At 47.4% G+C, this 18,254-nt stretch overlaps 1 protein-coding gene across 1 annotated transcript in view; it reads right to left on the reverse strand.

The window, feature by feature from the left end:
• Positions 1-18,254, reverse strand: part of LOC139276877 (opsin-5-like) — a 57,167-nt gene that overhangs the window by 18,527 nt on the left and 20,386 nt on the right. Inside the window, exon 6 of the mRNA XM_070894875.1 lies at positions 630-964. Coding sequence (XP_070750976.1) covers positions 630-964 — 335 coding nt within the window. The remainder of the gene's footprint in view (positions 1-629; positions 965-18,254) is intronic.

Consider the following 18,254-nt stretch of genomic DNA (forward strand, 5'->3'; position numbering starts at 1 on the left):
GCACTGTATATAAGCAGGCCTCCCATGCTATGCCAGCACTCTGGAGTCAGAATAAAGAGACTAAGGTCACACTTACTCAAGTCTACAGTACTCGGTCACATTGCTTTATTTGAGGCATAACTGTCTCATCCCATTATATATCTAAAACAGTACTTGCATTTATACAGGGCCTTTCACAACATCAGAATGTCGCAAAGTGCTTTACAGCCAATGCAGTACTTTTGAAGTGTATCACTGTTGTAATTAAATAGTTATCTGAGGATATTCTCATTTTGACATAGGTATTAATATAAAAATATCTTCATAACCAATGGGAAGTAAGAAAAATGATTTACGTATCATTTGGTATGCTTTAGAAACAATGAATTTATTTAGTTTCTGAGAATGAGGCTGTTTTGGTTCAGATTTTGTCATGGAAATATGGATTTCTCAATATTAAGGAACAAATCTGCACTAATGTGCATCAAACAGCCAATGTCATCCTTAATGTCAGATTTGTACAACATGTAAAATTCTGATCTTGGAGTACCTTCGGACACCAAACAAAAATATCACTCCAAGGATATTGATACCATATCCACTAGTTAATTTTAAAACTGTAATTTACTTTTTGATATTTCCAGACTTACCTTTACAATTAAATTGTGAGCATTGTTTGAGTTTGTTTGTGGGGACACGTGCTGTTGCACCGCTCTTCGTGATCCTTTTACAGTTAGCAGGATGAGAGTGTACGACGTAGTGATTATAATACAGGGAAAGATGTAGCAAAACACAAAGAGTGCAACAGTGTAGGACATTGCATTGGAATCTGTATTTGATGCTTTCCAATCTATGCAGCAAGCGGTCCCATAAGGCTCCAGTCCATAATGACCCCAATTTACCAGGGGAGAAATGGCAAATATAGAAGCATAAGCCCAAGCACTGGCGATCAGGAGACATGCATATTCTGATGTAAATCTGTTGCCTGTTACAGAATAAAAATGTAAAAACACTTGATTAGAATCAAACCAGAAGTACCAGTTACACCATGATGTATAAGAACATTATAGTCCATCAAAACCCAATCCTTTCACAGACCCCATGCAATTTACCCAATTATGGACTATTTAATTTCCTGACTGAATAAATTACATAAATATTCCATCATCCCCTAATAAGGATAAATTTCAGAATACTTATCATTACCAAAATTCAATCTTGGCCTGCTGTAATCTACAGGCAATGGCACAAATCTTTTTCCCATTCCCACAACCAACACACTGGGGCTGGTTTTCAGTTTGAGTGGATATTGGGTGACGGGTACTGGTCAGGCTACATTAACATGTCCCCAACAAGGTGGCCACATATTTTGAACAAGGGCAGGCAGGCGATCGCTCGGAGGATTGGGGGACGGCAGGCAGGGTCATACAAAATCTTTTGCATTTCTTTTTCTGGACCTGCCTATAGCAGTCCTGTTTAAGAATTGTTGGTTAGGTCACTCTAAGCACAGTTCTACCGGGCAGAGCTTGTGCAGTGAAAACCTAAAATTGCATCGGGGTCTTATGTACAATGACGAGGCACCCGTCTATATGAAGTACCCAGCAATATTCCTTCTCCTCCTGGAATTTTTTAACTGATCTAGAAAGGCCTCTTTTGTCTTCAGGACCAGTTGTAGTTGTTGGGGAGGCTGCTGCAGACGTCCCACTCTCTTCCAAGTTTAGATGGCATCAGGGTCCGCCATAACAGCACCACGATTTGCATAAATGTATGAGGGTCCCACTGACTGAAAAATCAGGGGAGCAAAATTGCCCTGCGCCCCGATTGGGTGCAGTAACATGCTGGGGCCGGGACTTCCTGTGCTCGGCGCAGAAGTCACGCCCAGCCGCTGAATTGGGCTTACCGTCCCTCAAAGGAATTGGAGTGCAATCTCGCGAACTCCACCTCCTTTAGGAATGGGTCCCGGGGTGATGCTGAGGCGAGTAGTGCAGCGCTACGTGGATGCTCCAAGTGCTGGCGTGCTTTAATGCCCCTCCCCTTCACTTAGAGCGCTAATGGGCCTCTGAAAGAGGGGCAATTTCTCCCCGGTATTTTAAGGTCAGAATGGAACAGGAACGGAGTGAGTATTTCATCCACTCCATTTTAACTACTTTCCAGCTCGGGCGGGGGAAGATGAAAAATTCCCCTTCTGTAACCTGAGAAGGGGAAATTGGAACTTGAGTTGGCCATTCAGCACCTCAAGCCTATTCTACTAAAGGAATTTATATTTCATTCATTTTACTTATGCAATACTTCAAAACCATTACAGAGAACAAATTATCAAATAAACTTATAAAAAATTGCACTGCCATTCTTATGGAAATAATTGGCTGCAGTACTGTCTGCTATATTACTTGAATTTTGTAACTGTATTCATTCCCCTGCAAAACAGATACACTGCTTTGAGTACTGTTGAGGGGGATGACTCATCAGGGGAGGGCAGCAGCAGCCAAGTTCATGGCACCGTGGCTGGCTCTGTTGCACAGGAGGGCAGGAAAAAGAGTGGGAGAGCGATAGTGATTGGGGATTCAATTGTAAGGGGAATAGATAGGCATTTCTGCAGCCGCAACCGAGACTCCAGGATGGTATGTTGCCTCCCTGGTGCAAGGGTCAAGATGTCTCGGAGCGGGTGCAGGACATTCTAAAAAGGGAGGGAGAACAGCCAATTGTCGTGGTGCACATTGGTACCAACGATATAGGTAAAAAAAAAGGATGAGGTCCCACGAAACAAATTTAAGGAGCTAGGAGCTAAATTAAAAAGTAGGACCTCAAAAGTAGTAATCTCGGGATTGCTACCAGTGCCACGTGCTAGTCGGAATCGCAGGATAGTGGATATGAATACGTGGCTTGAGCAGTGGTGCAGCAGGGAGGGATTCAAATTCCTGGGGCATTGGAACCGGTTCTGGGGGAGGTGGGACCAATACAAACCGGACGGTCTGCACCTGGGCAGGACCGGAACCAATGTCCTAGGGGGAGTGTTTGCTAGTGCTGTTGGGGAGGAGTTAAACTAATATGGCAGGGGGATGGGAACCAATGCAGGGAGACAGAGGGAAACAAAAAGGAGACAAAAGCAAAAGACAGAAAGGAGATGAGGAAAAGTGGAGGGCAGAGAAACCCAAGGCAAAGAACAAAAAGGGCCACTGTACAGCAAAATTCTAAAAGGACAAAGGGTGTTAAAAAAACAAGCCTGAAGGCTTTGTGTCTTAATGCAAGGAATATCATAATAAGGTGGATGAATTAACTGTGCAAATAGATGTTAACAAATATGATGTGATTGGGATTACAGAGACGTGGCTCCAGGATGATCAGGGCTGGGAACTCAACATCCAGGGGTATTCAACATTCAGGAAGGATAGAATAAAAGGAAAAGGAGGTGGGGTAGCATTGCTGGTTAAAGAGGAGATTAATGCAATAGTTAGGAAGGACATTAGCTTGGATGATGTGGAATCTATATGGATAGAGCTGCAGAACGCCAAAGGGCAAAAAACGTTAGTGGGAGTTGTGTACAGACCTCCAAACAGTAGTAGTGATGTTGGGGAGGGCATCAAACAGGAAATTAGGGATGCATGCAATAAAGGTGCAGCAGTTATAATTGGTGACTTTAATATGCACATAGATTGGGCTAACCAAACTGGAAGTAATACAGTGGAGGAGGATTTCCTGGAGTGCATAAGGGATGGTTTTCTAGACCAATATGTCGAGGAACCAACTAGGGGGGAGGCCATCTTAGACTGGGTGTTGTGTAATGAGAGAGGATTAATTAGCAATCTCGTTGTGCAAGGCCCCTTGGGGAAGAGTGAGTATAATATGGTGGAATTCTGCATTAGGATGGAGAATGAAACAGTTAATTCAGAGACCATGGTCCAGAACTTAAAGAAGGGTAACTTTGAAGGTATGAGGCGTGAATTGGCTAGGATAGATTGGCGAATGATACTTAAGGGGTTGACTGTGGATGGGCAATGGCAGACATTTAGAGACCGCATGGATGAACTACAACAATTGTACATTCCTGTCTGGTGTAAAAATAAAAAAGGGGAGGTGGCTCAACCGTGGCTATCAAGGGAAATCAGGGATAGTATTAAAGCCAAGGAAGTGGCATACAAATTGGCCAGAAATAGCAGTGAACCCGGGAACTGAGAGAAATTTAGAACTCAGCAGAGGAGGACAAAGGGTTTGATTAGGGCAGGGAAAATGGAGTACGAGAAGAAGCTTGCAGGGAACATTAAGACGGATTGCAAAAGTTTCCATAGATATGTAAAGAGAAAAAGGTTAGTAAAGACAAACGTAGGTCCCCTGCAGTCAGAATCAGGGGAAGTCATAACGGGGAACAAAGAAATGGCAGACCAATTGAACAAGTACTTTGGTTCGGTATTCAGTAAGGAGGACACAAACAACCTTCCGGATATAAAAGGGGTCAGAGGATCTAGTAAGGAGGAGGAACTGAGGGAAATCCTTATTAGTCGGGAAATTGTGTTGGGGAAATTGATGGGATTGAAGGCCGATAAATCCCCAGGGCCTGATGGACTGCATCCCAGAGTACTTAAGGAGGTGGCCTTGGAAATAGCGGATTGACAGTCATTTTCCAACATTCCATTGACTCTGGATCAGTTCCTATCGAGTGGAGGGTAGCCAATGTAACCCCACTTTTTAAAAAAGAAGGGAGAGAGAAAACAGGGAATTATAGACCGGTCAGCCTGACATTGGTAGTGGGTAAAATGATGGAATCAATTATTAAGGATGTCATAGCAGCGCATTTGGAAAGAGGTGACATGATAGTTCCAAGTCAGCATGGATTTGTGCAAGGGAAATCATGCTTGACAAATCTTCTGGAATTTTTTCAGGATGTTTCCAGTAGAGTGGACAAGGGAGAACCAGTTGATGTGGTATATTAGGACTTTCAGAAGGCTTTCGACAAGGTCCCACACAAGAGATTAATGTGCAAAGTTAAATCACATGGGATTGGGGGTAGTGTGCTGACATGGATTGAGAAATGGTTGTCAGACAGGAAGCAAAGAGTAGGAGTAAATGGGTACTTTTCAGAATGGCAGGCAGTGACTAGTGGGGTACCGCAAGGTTCTGTGCTGGGGCCCCAGCTGTTTACACTGTACATTAATGATTTAGACGAGGGGATTAAATGTAGTATCTCCAAATTTGCGGATGACACTAAGTTGGGTGGCAGTGTGAGCTGCGAGGAGGATGCTATGAGGCTGCAGAGCGACTTGGATAGGTTAGGTGAGTGGGCAAATGCATGGCAGATGAAGTATAATGTGGATAAATGTGAGGTTATCCACTTTGGTGGTAAAAACAGAGAGACAGACGATTATCTGAATGGTGACAGATTAGGAAAAGGGGAGGTGCAACGGGACCTGGGACCTGGTACATCAGTCATTGAAGGTTGGCATGCAGGTACAGCAGGCGGTTAAGAAAGCAAATGGCATGTTGGCCTTCATAGCGAGGGGATTTGAGTACAGGGGCAGGGAGGTGTTGCTACAGTTGTACAGGGCCTTGGTGAGGCCACACCTGGAGTATTGTGTACAGTTTTGGTCTCCTAACCTGAGGAAGGACATTCTTGCTATTGAGGGAGTGCAGCGAAGGTTCACCAGGCTGATTCCCGGGATGGCGGGACCGACATATCAAGAAAGATTGGATCCACTGGGCTTGTATTCACTGGAGCTCAGAAGAATGAGAGGGGACCTCATAGAAATGTTTAAAATTCTGATGGGTTCAGACAGGTTAGATGCAGGAAGAATGTCCCAATGTTGGGGAAGTCCAGAACCAGGGGTCACAGTCTAAGGATAAGGGGTAAGCCATTTAGGACCGAGATGAGGAGAAACTTCTTCACCCAGAGAGTGGTGAACCTGTGGAATTCTCTACCACAGAAAGTCGTTGAGGCCAATTCACTAAATATATTCAAAAAGGAGTCAGATGAAGTCCTTACTATTAGGGGGATCAAGGGGTACAGCGAGAAAGCAGGAATGGGGTACTGAAGTTGCATGTTCAGCCATGAACTCATTGAATGGCAGTGCAGGCTAGAAGGGCCGAATGGCCTACTCCTGCACCTATTTTCTATGTTTCTATGTTTCTATGTTTCTATGTGAAGAGAAGAACGAGGAAATTAATCCATTTTTTTGCCTTCCATCTAGCTGCAGGCTGCAACATTGGCCCAGAAATTATGATGCGTGCTGTGTGTTGGAATTTTTCCCTCATCCAGCAGCTCCAATTATTCTACGCCACAAATTGCTGGAAATACAAATTGAAAACAGCATGGTGGGACCTCTCGAACATCAATGAAATTTAAGAATAAATAAAGGAACAGGGCAAATGACAGAGTAGGAAATAGGGTGAATTAGAGTCAAATTAGATACAGAAAGAGAATGAAAGAGAGGTAAAGAGAGAGAACGAGGGACAGAAATGTAAAGTGAGAAGAATATTAAGAGTTTAAAAATGTTTAATTTTATAAACCTCTAGGAACAATTTACTACCTGTGGGAGAGAGATTCCACAGTTTCATTGTTCCCTTTTTGGGCCACCAAAGTTTTGTGACATGTCAGGACCATAAATCACATCAATAACAGACTCCTTATGACATGAATTACCAGCTCTAAAGGGCTGCGGCTGGGTTCTTTCATATTTGTCATGTATGTATGCTTGGGTGTACTAGCCACCGTTGGAGGTCATTGGGCTGTGCGCACGTGCGTGCAGCCCAGGTATAAAAGGATAGCCATCTTGTAATGTAATCACTTTGGACCCTAATAAAGTAGAGCCAGGTTTGTACCTGTTCGGAGTTTACAGTACTCAGTCTATTGAGTTATTGCATGCACAACATTTGGCGACGAGGTAACAAGAATCTTCGCATTCATAAATGAGCTCAATTGGAATTCTAGAGCGATTTGTGGAGACCGGGCAGATTTTGTAACTCGCCTGGATCAGTACTTCCTGGTCAACAAAATAGAGAAAGAAGCAGACGCAGTTCGGCGCCAGACGGTCCTCCTCACGGTTTGCGGTCTGAAAATCTATGGACTCATAACGAATCTCCTCTCGCTCTTAAGTCCAACGGGCAAGGGCTATGAATCATTGTGTGCTCTGGTACGTGACCATCTCAAACCAAATAAAGGCTTCAAGATATCGATTCTATACGCACGTTCGTTCTGAGGGCCAGGATGTATCGGAATTCATTGCCGACCTAAGACATCTAGCTGGACCGTATAAGTTCAAAACTGTGTTGGCAGACATGCTGCGCGACTTCTTTGTAATCGGCATCAACCACGAGGTGATCCTGTGTAAGCTACTGGCAGCGGAGACGCTGGATTTGAGCAAGGCCATCACGATTGCCCAATCATGCATGATGACGGACAAAAGCTTAAAGAAGATATAATTGAAAATTCAGAACTTGGCAATAACTGTAAACAAGATAGTATCGTTGTTTGGCAGAGCTGCATATGGCAGGGCCTACCCAACTGCGTACGCGAAACCTGTGGCTGCTCAAAGTCCGCCAACGGGAATGAATCTGACATCACCGTGTTGGCGTTGTGGGGGAAATCATCGGCATCATCAGTGTCGATTTAAACAGTATATTTGTAAAGCCTGTTCAAGAGTGGGGCATCTCCAGCACATGTGTCCGCAACTGAGCAAGCGTGCTGCGACACACCACATGGAAGATGATGACCAGTCTAGCGCGGATCTGGATATGCAGTCCGAGATACCAGAAGAGGAAGTGTTTGGACTATATTCGTTCCTAACAAAGAGTCAACCGATAATGATTAGTGTAAAATTTAATGGTGTGCTGGTATCGATGGAATTGGACACGGGTGCGAGTCAATCAATAATGAGCCAGAGGACATTCAACAGGCTGTGGGACACTAAGGCTATGAGACATAAACTGAGTCCAGTCAATGCCAAGTTGCGTACGTATACTAAAAAACTCATAATGGTGATTGGCAGTGCAGTAATCAAGGTGTCGTATGATGGTGCGGTTCACGATTTACTATTATGAATTGTTTCAGGCAGTGGTCCAACGCTGTTCGGCAGGAACTGGTTAGAAAAAAAACAAATGGAACTGGAATGAGATCAAAGCGTTGTCGTCGGAGGAGGATACTCCATGTGCTCAAGTGCTGAGCAAGTTCCCCTCGCTGTTTGAACCAGGCATCGGCAATTTCACGGTGTTAAGTCCTGACTCTAATGTACTGACCTATACGAGACACATGCTGAAGTCAAGGTTACTCAGGACCTGCACCTTTAATTCCAGCTCTCCAGTGCCGCACTTGCCTGAGACCTCCCTTTATATACCTCAGTGGGACAGGTATGGAGTGTCTTCTGCAAGTGCATCCCTGGTGGTAAGGTATGCTTATTGTTACAGGTCATATCTATTTACAGTCATGTATAGCATGGTACGATACAGTTATATACAGTAATGTGAGATACATGACATCATCCTCCCCCAAGGTCTTATTGCCTTTATAGATTCAGTCTCTCAGGTGGTCTGCGCTCTTGCGTGGAGCGTCTTAGTTGTGGTTCAGTTGTTTGCCTTGGTGCCTGTTTTTCGTTCGGTGTGATTGCTGGTATCTTGCTTGAGCTGTCTGCTTCGTTCGGTGTGATTGCTGGTATCTCGCCTGGGCTGTCTGTTGAGACTGCCCTTTCCTCAGGTTGTTTCACCTGTCTGTCCACCAGGTGTGGTGTGAGTTCCACATTGTAGTCTACCTCTGGTTCTTCAGTGTTATCAGTGAATCTACTTTTTACTTGGTCTAGATGCCTCCGGCAGGTTTGGCCATTGTCCATTTGTACAACCAGTAGCCTGTTTCCCTCTTTGTCTGTTAATGTCCCTGCAAGCCATTTGGGACACGGGCCATAGTTTAGCACAAACACTTTGTCCACTATCTCATTCCACCTCCCCCTCGAATTTCGGTCATGGTACTCAGTTAGCTTTTGATGCTTAGCCTCAAAAATTTCATGCATGTCTGGGAGGATTAACGAGGGCCTGGTCTTTAAGGGTCGGTTCATCAATAGTTGCGCAGGGAGAACCCCAGTCAACGAATGCGGACGAGATCTGTATGCCGGCAGCCGTCGCGACAGGCGGCTCTGCAGCGTGGGACCTTGGATTCTGAGCATGCCTTGTTTAATGATCTGCACTGCTCGCTCCGCCTGGCCACTGGAGGCTTGAAAGGTGCCGTCTTAATGTGATTTATACCGTGGTCAACTATAAAATCGTGAAATTCTGCGCTGGTGAAGCACGGACCATTATCACTGACCAATATGTCAGGAATGCCGTGCGTTGCAAACATGGTTCTAAGGCTCTACACATTGGTGGAGGTGGTGCTCGAGTTTAAAATGGTGCACTCGATCCATTTTGAAAATGCATCAACGCCTACGAGGAACATTTTGCCCATGAATGGGCCCGCATAGTCTATATGCACCCACGACCACGGTTTGGTGGGCCAGGGCCAGGGGCTTAGGGGGGCCTCCCTGGGGGCATTACTGAGTTGGGCACAAATGGTGCACCGACGGACGCAGAGCTCCAAGTCTGCGTCAATGCCAGGCCACCAGACATGAGATCTGGTTATAGGCTTCATAAGGACGATCCCCGGGTGCTTGCGATGGTGCACCCGGACAAACGCCTCCCTGCCTCATAAGGGCATAACTACTCGGCTGCCCCACATCAGGTAGTCTGCCTGTAGTGATAGTTCATGCATGTGCCTATGGAAGGATCTGACCTCCTCGAGGCAGGCATTGCGAGCCTCTGCCCAGTCACCGGTTAAAACGCTTCTTTTAACTAGAGATAACGTGGGGTCGCTGGTCATCCAGGCTCTGATTTGGCGAGCCGTCATGGGCGAACCTGTGGATTCAAAGGCATTGATTGCCATGACCATCTCACAGTCCTGTTCGTCGGACCTTTCTGTGGTCGCTAGGGGTAGCCTGCTAAGCGCGTCGGCACAGTTGTCTGTGCCTGGTCTGTGCCTTATCGTGTAGTCGTAAGCCGCCAGCATGAGTGCCCACCGCTGAATGCGCGCCGAGGCGTTGGCGTTGATTGCCTTGCACTCGGATAGTAGGGACATGAGGGGTTTGTGGTCGGTTTCTAAAGCAAACTTGGCCCTGAAAAGGGATTGGTGCATCGTTTTGACACCGTACACGCACACGAGCGCCTCCTTCTCAACCATACCGTACCCGCGCTCCGCCCGCGAAAGTGACCTGGAGGCATAAGCAACGGGCTGTAATTTACCCACATCACTGACGTGCTGCAAAACGCATCCGACCCCGTTCGCTGACGCATCACATGGAAGGACTAACTTTTTACCTGGGTCAAAAAAGGCTAAGACACTCTTGGAACATAAAAGGTTGCGTGCCTTATTGAAGACGCGTTCTTGGGCGTCCCCCCAAAACCAATCGCACCCCTTTCTGAGTAGCACATGGAGAGACTCCAGCAGCATGCTCAAGTTCTGCATAAAGTTCCCAAAGTAATTGAGTAGCCCGAGAAAGGCGCGCAGTTCCGAGACATTCCGGGGCTTGTGCGCCAGGCGAATCGCTTCGGTTTTGGATTCGGTTGGGCGGATTCCATCAGCGGCAATCCTTCTGCCCAAAATTCAACCTCGGGCGTGAGAAACAGACACTTGGATTTCTTAACTCTTCGGCCTACCCGATCCAATCGACTTAGTACTTCCTCAAGATTGCAGAGATGAGAGTCGGTGTCCATGCCCGTGATGAGTATGTCATCTTGAAAGAAAACCGTCCACGGGATGGACTTGAGCAGACTTTCCATGTTGCGCTGGAATATAGCAGCTGCCGACCTGATGCCGAATGGGCATCGATTGTACACAAAAAGGCCTCGATGTGTGTTGATGGTGGTGAGTAGCTTAGAATCTTCGGTCAGTTCTTGCGTCATATACGCAGATGTGAGGTCAAGTTTCGAGAAAAGTTTTCCTCCAGCCAACGTGGCAAATAGGTCCCCCGCTCTGGGCAGCGGGTATTGGTCCTGTAGGGAGACTATGTTTATGGTAGACTTGTAATCCCCACAGATTCACACGGATCCATCAGGCTTCATGACGGGGACGATGGGGCTTGCCCAGTCGCTGAATTCCACGGGAGAAATTATGCCTTCCCGCAGAAGCCGGTCCAGTTCGTTTTCAATCTTTTCCCTCATCATATAAGGCACAGCTCTAGCCTTGTGGTGGACCGGTCTGGCATTCTGTGTGATGTAGATTCTAACTTTAGCCCCTTTGAAGGTGCCCACACCTGGCTGAAAGAGATGTTCAAAATGACTTAGAACTGTTGAGCAGGAGGTCTGTTCCTCTGACAACATGGCGTGAACATCATCCCATTTCCAGTTAAGTTCTGCTAGCCAGCTTCTCCCCAACAGGGCTGGGAGATCCCTGGGGACAATCCACAGGGAAAGTCGGTTCACCATCCCTTTGTGTATGACTGAGAGTATGGCGCTGCCAAGGACTGGGACGATCTCTTTAGTATAGGTCCTTAGTTTGGTGTCGATCTTTGTGAGTTTTGGCCTGTTGCTTTTGTGCGGCCACAGCTGTTCAAATTGTTGAACACTCATGAGGGATTGACTGGCCCCCGTGTCCAGTTCCATGTTGATGGGTATTCCGTTGAGTAGAACCCTCATCATAATTGGAGGCATCTTGGTGTAAGAACAGTGGACATTGACCGTGTTAACCCGCTGTACCTTGGCGTCCCGTGCACTGTTCCAACTGTCTTCTGATCTGCTTTCCGACCCTTCCGATTCGTATACCAGCCGAGCTGCTGTTTTTCTGCACATGCGAGCCAGATGCCCTGTGTAGTTGCAGTTTCTGCAAACGGCATGCTGCAATCGACACACCCTGGTTGAGTGCCTTCCCCCACATCTCTAACACAGACCGTTCCCATTGTTTCCGAAAGATGAGTTGCATCTGGCTGATCTCCCTTGAGATTCTCTCAATCTGTTGTTGATTGCTCGTATTGTCTGTTGATGAGGTGTGATCGGCCGTTCATGTGGCCCTTGATTTTGATGGCTTCTGGCGCCACTGTCTGCTGTTGAAGGCCTGCTCTCCTGCCTTTGTCTGTGTGTAGGGGTAGCAGTTTGTTTCACAATGTGAACCCCTTGTTCCGATGCCCCGTTGGTTGCCTTACCCGAAGTATAGATCAGCCTCGTTTCTTCTTTGCCTGCCAAGAACGTCTGTGCGACCAGTGCTGCTGCCTCTAGAGTCTTAGTCTCTATAAGCTTTCGGAATATGCCTGCATGGCCTATTCCTTCAATAAAAAAGTCTCTCAGTACTTCTCTCCTTAGTTCATCGGGGAACTCATATGAACTAGCCAGCCTCCGAAGTTCCGCCACGAAGTCGGGTATGCTTTGGCCCACACAGTGTCTGTAGTTGTAGAACCTGTGCCTGGCCATGTATAGGCTGCTCGCTGGCTTCAGGTGGTCTCTCATCAGTGTGCTCAACTCCTCAAACGACTTGCTTGCTGGTTTCTCGGGTGCCAGCAGGTCTTTCATTAAAGTGTATGTTTTCAAGCCACAGCTGGTCAAGAGATGGGCTCTTCTCTTGTCTGCCTTATCATTGCTCAGCCAGTCTTTGGTCACAAAGCTTTGCTGGAGCCTTTCTATAAAGTCATCCCAATTGTCTCCAGCATTGTATTTCTCATCTGAGTTGTTGGTAGCCATTCTGTGGATTCTATGATCCCGTAACTCGTTGCCATTGTTAAGTCCTGACTCTAATGTACTGTCTTACACGAGAGACATGCTGAAGTCAAGGTCACTCAGGACCTGCACCTTTAATTCCAGCTCTCCAGTGCCGCACTTGCCTGAGACCTCCCTTTATATACCTCAGTGGGACAGGTATGGCGTGTCTCCTGCAAGTGCACCCCTGGTGGTAAGGTATGCTTATTTTCCAGGTCATATCCAGTTACAGTCATGTATAGCATGGTATGATACAGTTATATATAGTATACATGAGATACATGACACACGGGGACCAAGGTGCAGATCCACGTGGACTCGGATGCAAGACCCGTCCATCATAAAGCTCGGGCAGTTCCGTACATGATGAGGGAGAAGGTCGAAATCGAACTGGACAGACTCCAGCGTGAAGGGATCATATCACCGGTCAAATTTAACGAATGGGCCAGCCCCATTGTTCCCCTGTTGAAAAGTAATGGCACTATCAGGATTTGTGGAGACTACTAGGTTACGATCAACCGAGTTTCGAAACAGGATCAATAACCATGACGGAAGGCTGATGACCTGTTTGCAACGCTAGCCGGCGGGAAGTCGTTCACAAAACTGGATCTGATATCAGCCTACATGACACAGGAGCTGGTCGACATGTCAAAGAAACTTACGTATATCAACACTCATAAAGAACTGTTTACCTACAACAGGTGCCCTTTTGGAATTCGCTCGGCTGCAGCCATATTTCAGAGGAACATGGAGAGTCTACTGAAGTCCGTCCTCAAAACCGTCTTGTTCCAAGATGACATACTGGTCACAGGTCGTGACTCCGCCGAACATCTTAACAACCTGGAAGAGGTTCTACATCGTCTGGACAAAGTGGGACTCAGACTGAAACGCTCGAAGTGCTTCTTCATGGCACCAGAAGTTGAATTCCTGAGGAGGAAAATTGCTGCTGATGGTAACAGGCCTATTGTTATGCTCAATGGTCAGACTGAGTACTGTGTGTAATGAGCAAGCTCCTTTATTGTAGTTCCAGAGTGCAGGTACCTCGTGGGTGGTCTGCTTATATACTGTGCTCCCAAGGGATGCTGGGATCCCTTGGGACTCCAACAGGCAGGCCCTCTGGTGGACAGGTGTGATGCAGGTTACAAGGGGTTAAATACATAACATCACTCCATCGTGAAGTCAACAATACACTTATTTACAAGGTGAGATGATCTGGGGCTTTGCGCTCTCTTGTCGATCGTCTTGGTACAAATGCTGGTGTGTTGGGTTGGTCAGTTCTTCATTGGGCTGTTGGGCAGCCGGCCTTGCCAGGCTGCTGAGGATGATGAGTTCTGTTTCGTGGTCAACTGTGATGTCAGTTGCCACTTGTGTGTGTGTTGGAGGGTCAAATTTGGTGGTGTCCTCTTCAGGTTGTATGTAGCTGTTGGTGAACCGCAGTTTAATTTGGTCCAAGTGTTTTCTGTGCGTTTGTCCCATTGGTCAGTTTGACCTGAAATACCCTACTCCCCTCTTTGGCTGTGACCGTGCCAGCAAGCCATTTGGGACCATGTCCATAATTGAGCACAAAAACAGGATCATTGATCTCAATATCACAAGACAAGTTTGCGCGGTCATGGTACACACTTTGTTGATGCCACTTGTCCTCCACGTGATCATGTAGATCAGGGTGGACCAGAGAGAGCCTTGTTTTAAGCGCCTTTTTCGTGAGCAGCTTGGCTGAGGGAATCCCGGTGAGTGAGAGGGGTCTGGTGCGGTAGCTGAGCAGTACTCAGGACAACCGGGTCTGCAGGGAGCCTTCCTACATGCATTTCAAGCTTTGCTTGATGGTCTGAACTGCCCGTTCTGCCTGGCCATTGGATGCTGGCTTGAACGGCGCAGATGTGACATGTTTGATCCCATTGCGGGTCATGAATTCTTTCAATTCGGCACTGGTGAAGCACGACCCATTGTCACTGACTAGGACATCAGGCAGGCCATGCGTGGCAAACATAGCTCGTAGACTTTCAATGATAGTCGTGGATGTGCTTATAGACATTATTGCACATTCAATCCACTTTGAATAAGCATTCACGACAACCAAAATCATTTTTCCTAGGAATGGGCCCATATAGTCTACATGGAACCTTGACCACGACTTGGAAGGCCAGGACCACAAACTTAGCGGTGCCTCTCTGTGTGCATTGCTCAACTGAGAGCAAGTGTTGCACTGGCTCTAAATCTGAGTCGATGCCCGGCACCACACGTGGGATCTGGCTATGGCTTTCATCATCACGATGCCTGGGTGGGTGCTGTGCAGTTCGCAAATGAATGTGTCTGTGCCTTTCTTGGGCAAGACTGCGTGATTGTCCCACAAGAGACAGTCCGCCTGCAGGGACAGCTCATCTTTGCATCTGTGGAATGGCTTAATCGCTTCCTGTATCTCCACTGGGACACTGGACCAGCTCCCATGGAGGACCCAGTTTTTTACCAGGGACAGTAAAGGATCCTGGCTGGTCCAGGTCCTGATCTGTCGGGCCGTAACGGGGGATTTCTTGTTCTCAAATGCCTCCATGATCATGAGCAAGTCCGCTGGCTGTGCCATTTCCACCCCAGTGGTGGGCAATGGTAGCCGACTGAGGGCATCTGCGCAGTTCTCTGTGCATGGTCTGTGGCGGATTACATAGTTGTATGCCGACCGCGTGAGTGTCCATCTTTGGATGCGGGCAGAGGCATTGGTATTAATCCCTTTGCTCTCCGAGAATAGCGATATGAGCGACTTGTGGTCAGTTTCAAGCTCGAACTTGAGGCCAAACAAGTACAGGTGCATTTTTTCTACCCCGTAAACGCACACCAGAGCCTCTTTTTCAATCATGCTGTAGGCCCTTTTGGCCTTGGACAAACTCCTGGATGTATACGCAATTGGTTGCAAAATTCGCGATTCATTAGCCTGTTGTAACACACACCCGACCCCGTATGATGATGCATCGCAAGCTAACACTAATCGTTTACATGGGTTATACAGAACACAGTTTGTTAGAACACAGTAAATTTCTGGCTTTCTTAAAGGCAATCTCTTGTGAATTCCCCCATACCCAGTCATCTCCCTTGTGCAGTAGCACATGCAGGGGTTCTAGTAGGGTGCTTAACCCAGGTAGGTAATTACCGAAGTAGTTAAGGAGTCCCAGGAACGAACACAGCTCCATCACATTCTGTGGTCGTGGCGCGTTCTTGATGGCCTCCGTTTTGGCGTCAGTGGGCCTGACGCCGACTGCTGTGATTCTCTTTCCTAAGATTTCGACGTCCTGTGCCAGGAAAACACATTTCGAGCGTTTCAACCTGAGCCCTACGCGATCCAACCGACTAAGCACCTCCTCCAGATTCTTCAAATGGTCCACGGTGTCCCGACCTGTAACCAATATATCATCCTAAAAGACCACTTTGCAAGGAACCGACTGTAGCAGGCTTTCCATGTTCTGCTGGAAGATCGCTGCGACCGACCAAATCCTGAACGGGCACCGATTGTAAATAAACAGACCTTTGTGCGTGTTGATTCAGGTGAGGCCTTTTGGAGACTCCTCCAGCTCCTGCGTTATGTAGGCGGAAGTCAGGTCCAGCTTGGTGAATGTCTTCCCTCCAGCCAGGGTTGCGAATAAGTCGTCTGCCTTGGGTAGCAGGTATTGGTCCTGCAGCGAAAAACGGCTAATCGTTACTTTATAGTCCCTGCAAATTCTAACCGTACCGTCCTCCTTGAGTACCGGAACAATCGGATTGGCCTAGTCGCTGAATTCCACCGGCGCGATGATGCCTTCACGTTGCAGCCTGTCCAGCTCGATTTCCACTTTTTCACGCATCACGTACGGTACCGCTCAAGCCTTGTGGTGGATGGGTCGCGTAGTGGGAACCAAATGGATCTGCACTTTCGCCTCCGAGGAGCTTCCAATGCCTGGCTCAAATAACGAAGGGAATTTGCTTAGAACCTGGGTACATGCGGTGTTGTCGACAGACGAAAGCGCTCGGATGTCATCCCAGTTCCAACGGATTTTCCCCAGCCAGCTTCTGCCAAACAATGTGGGGCTATCCCCTGACACCATCCACAGTGGGATTTTGTGTACTGCTCCATCATAGGAGACTTTGACTTCTGCACTGACAATTACAGGGATTAGTTCCTTTGTGTAAGTCCTTAGTTTGGTGTGAATGGGGCTGAGCTTGGGCCTGTGTGCCTTCTTCCCCCACAGCCTGTCGAAGGCCGTTTTACTCACTATGGACTGACTTGCCCCCGTGTCCAGTTCCATTGACACTGGAATACTGTTCAGTTCAACTTTCAACATTATTGGTGGGCATTTCGTCGTGAACGTGTGTACCCCGTAAGCTTCTGCCTCCTCCGTACGAGGGACCAATCTTCCTCTGCAACGTGGTGGTTTGCAGGGTTTTCAGGGTTTGCAGCTTGCCTGCGCATTCGTTGAGGTGTCCCATTGTTCTGCAGCCATTACATGCATAGTGCTTAAAGCGGCATTAATGGGGCCGATGATCACCCCTGCAGCGCCAACAGGGTGTTAACTGCCTCGCAGTAACAGATGATGGTGGACTCTGGGTCAATTGAGATCGGGCCACAGCAGCTGGCATGTACGTTCTGCCCTGTTCATTTCTGCTCAAAGCCGACGTTACTTTATGCACAGTACTGGCCGAAGCTTCTTTGTTTTGAAATCTGCTTGGTGTTGTCGCTGGTGGACATAAATGCCTGAGCTATCGTTATGGCTTTACTCAGATTCAGAATTTCTACAGTCAATAGTTAGCGAAGGAGTGTCTCATGTCCAATGCCCAGTACAAAAAGGTTTCAGAGCATTTGTTCTCGGAATCCCTCAAACTCACAATGTCCTGCAAGGCGCCTTAGCTCGGTGACGTTGCTCGTCACTTCCTGGCCCTCCGATTGTTGACACGTGTAGAACCAATATCGCGCCATCAAAACACTTTCCTTAGGATTTAGGTGCTCCCGGACCAGCGTACACAGTTCTTCGTAGGATTTCTCTGTTGGTTTAGCCAGGGCCAGGAGATTCTTCGTGAGGCCATAGGTTGTTGCCCCACAGACAGTTAGGAGGATCGCCCTTCTTTTGGTCATGTTCTCGTCCCCTTCCAGCTCATTGGCTACTAAGTATTGGTCAAGTCTCTCCACACAGGCCTCCCAATCATCCTTCTCTGAGAACTTCTCCAGGCTGCCGACTGTCCTTTGCATTTTCGCGCGGTTGTTCATTACCTCGTCACCAATTGTTATGCTCATAATAAATGGTCAGATCGAGTACTGTGTGTAATGAGCAAGTGTGACCTTAGCTTCTTTATTGTAGTTCCAGAGTACAGGTACCTCGTGGGTGGCCTGCTTATATATTGTGCTCCCGAGGGATGCTGGGATCCCTTGGGACTCCAACAGGCAGGCCCTCTGGTGGACAAGTGTGATGCAGGTTACAAGGGGTTAAATACAGAACACTTAGGAACTCGAAAACCAAGGCCATTAAAAATGCACCCAAGCCTCAGAATGTGACAGAGCTGCTTTTGTTCCTTGGTCTACTTCGGTAATTTCTTACCTAGATCTACCTTATTAGAGCCACTGCACA

Source organism: Pristiophorus japonicus, chromosome 12, assembly GCF_044704955.1.
Source record: "Pristiophorus japonicus isolate sPriJap1 chromosome 12, sPriJap1.hap1, whole genome shotgun sequence".
Lineage (NCBI taxonomy): Eukaryota > Metazoa > Chordata > Chondrichthyes > Pristiophoridae > Pristiophorus > Pristiophorus japonicus.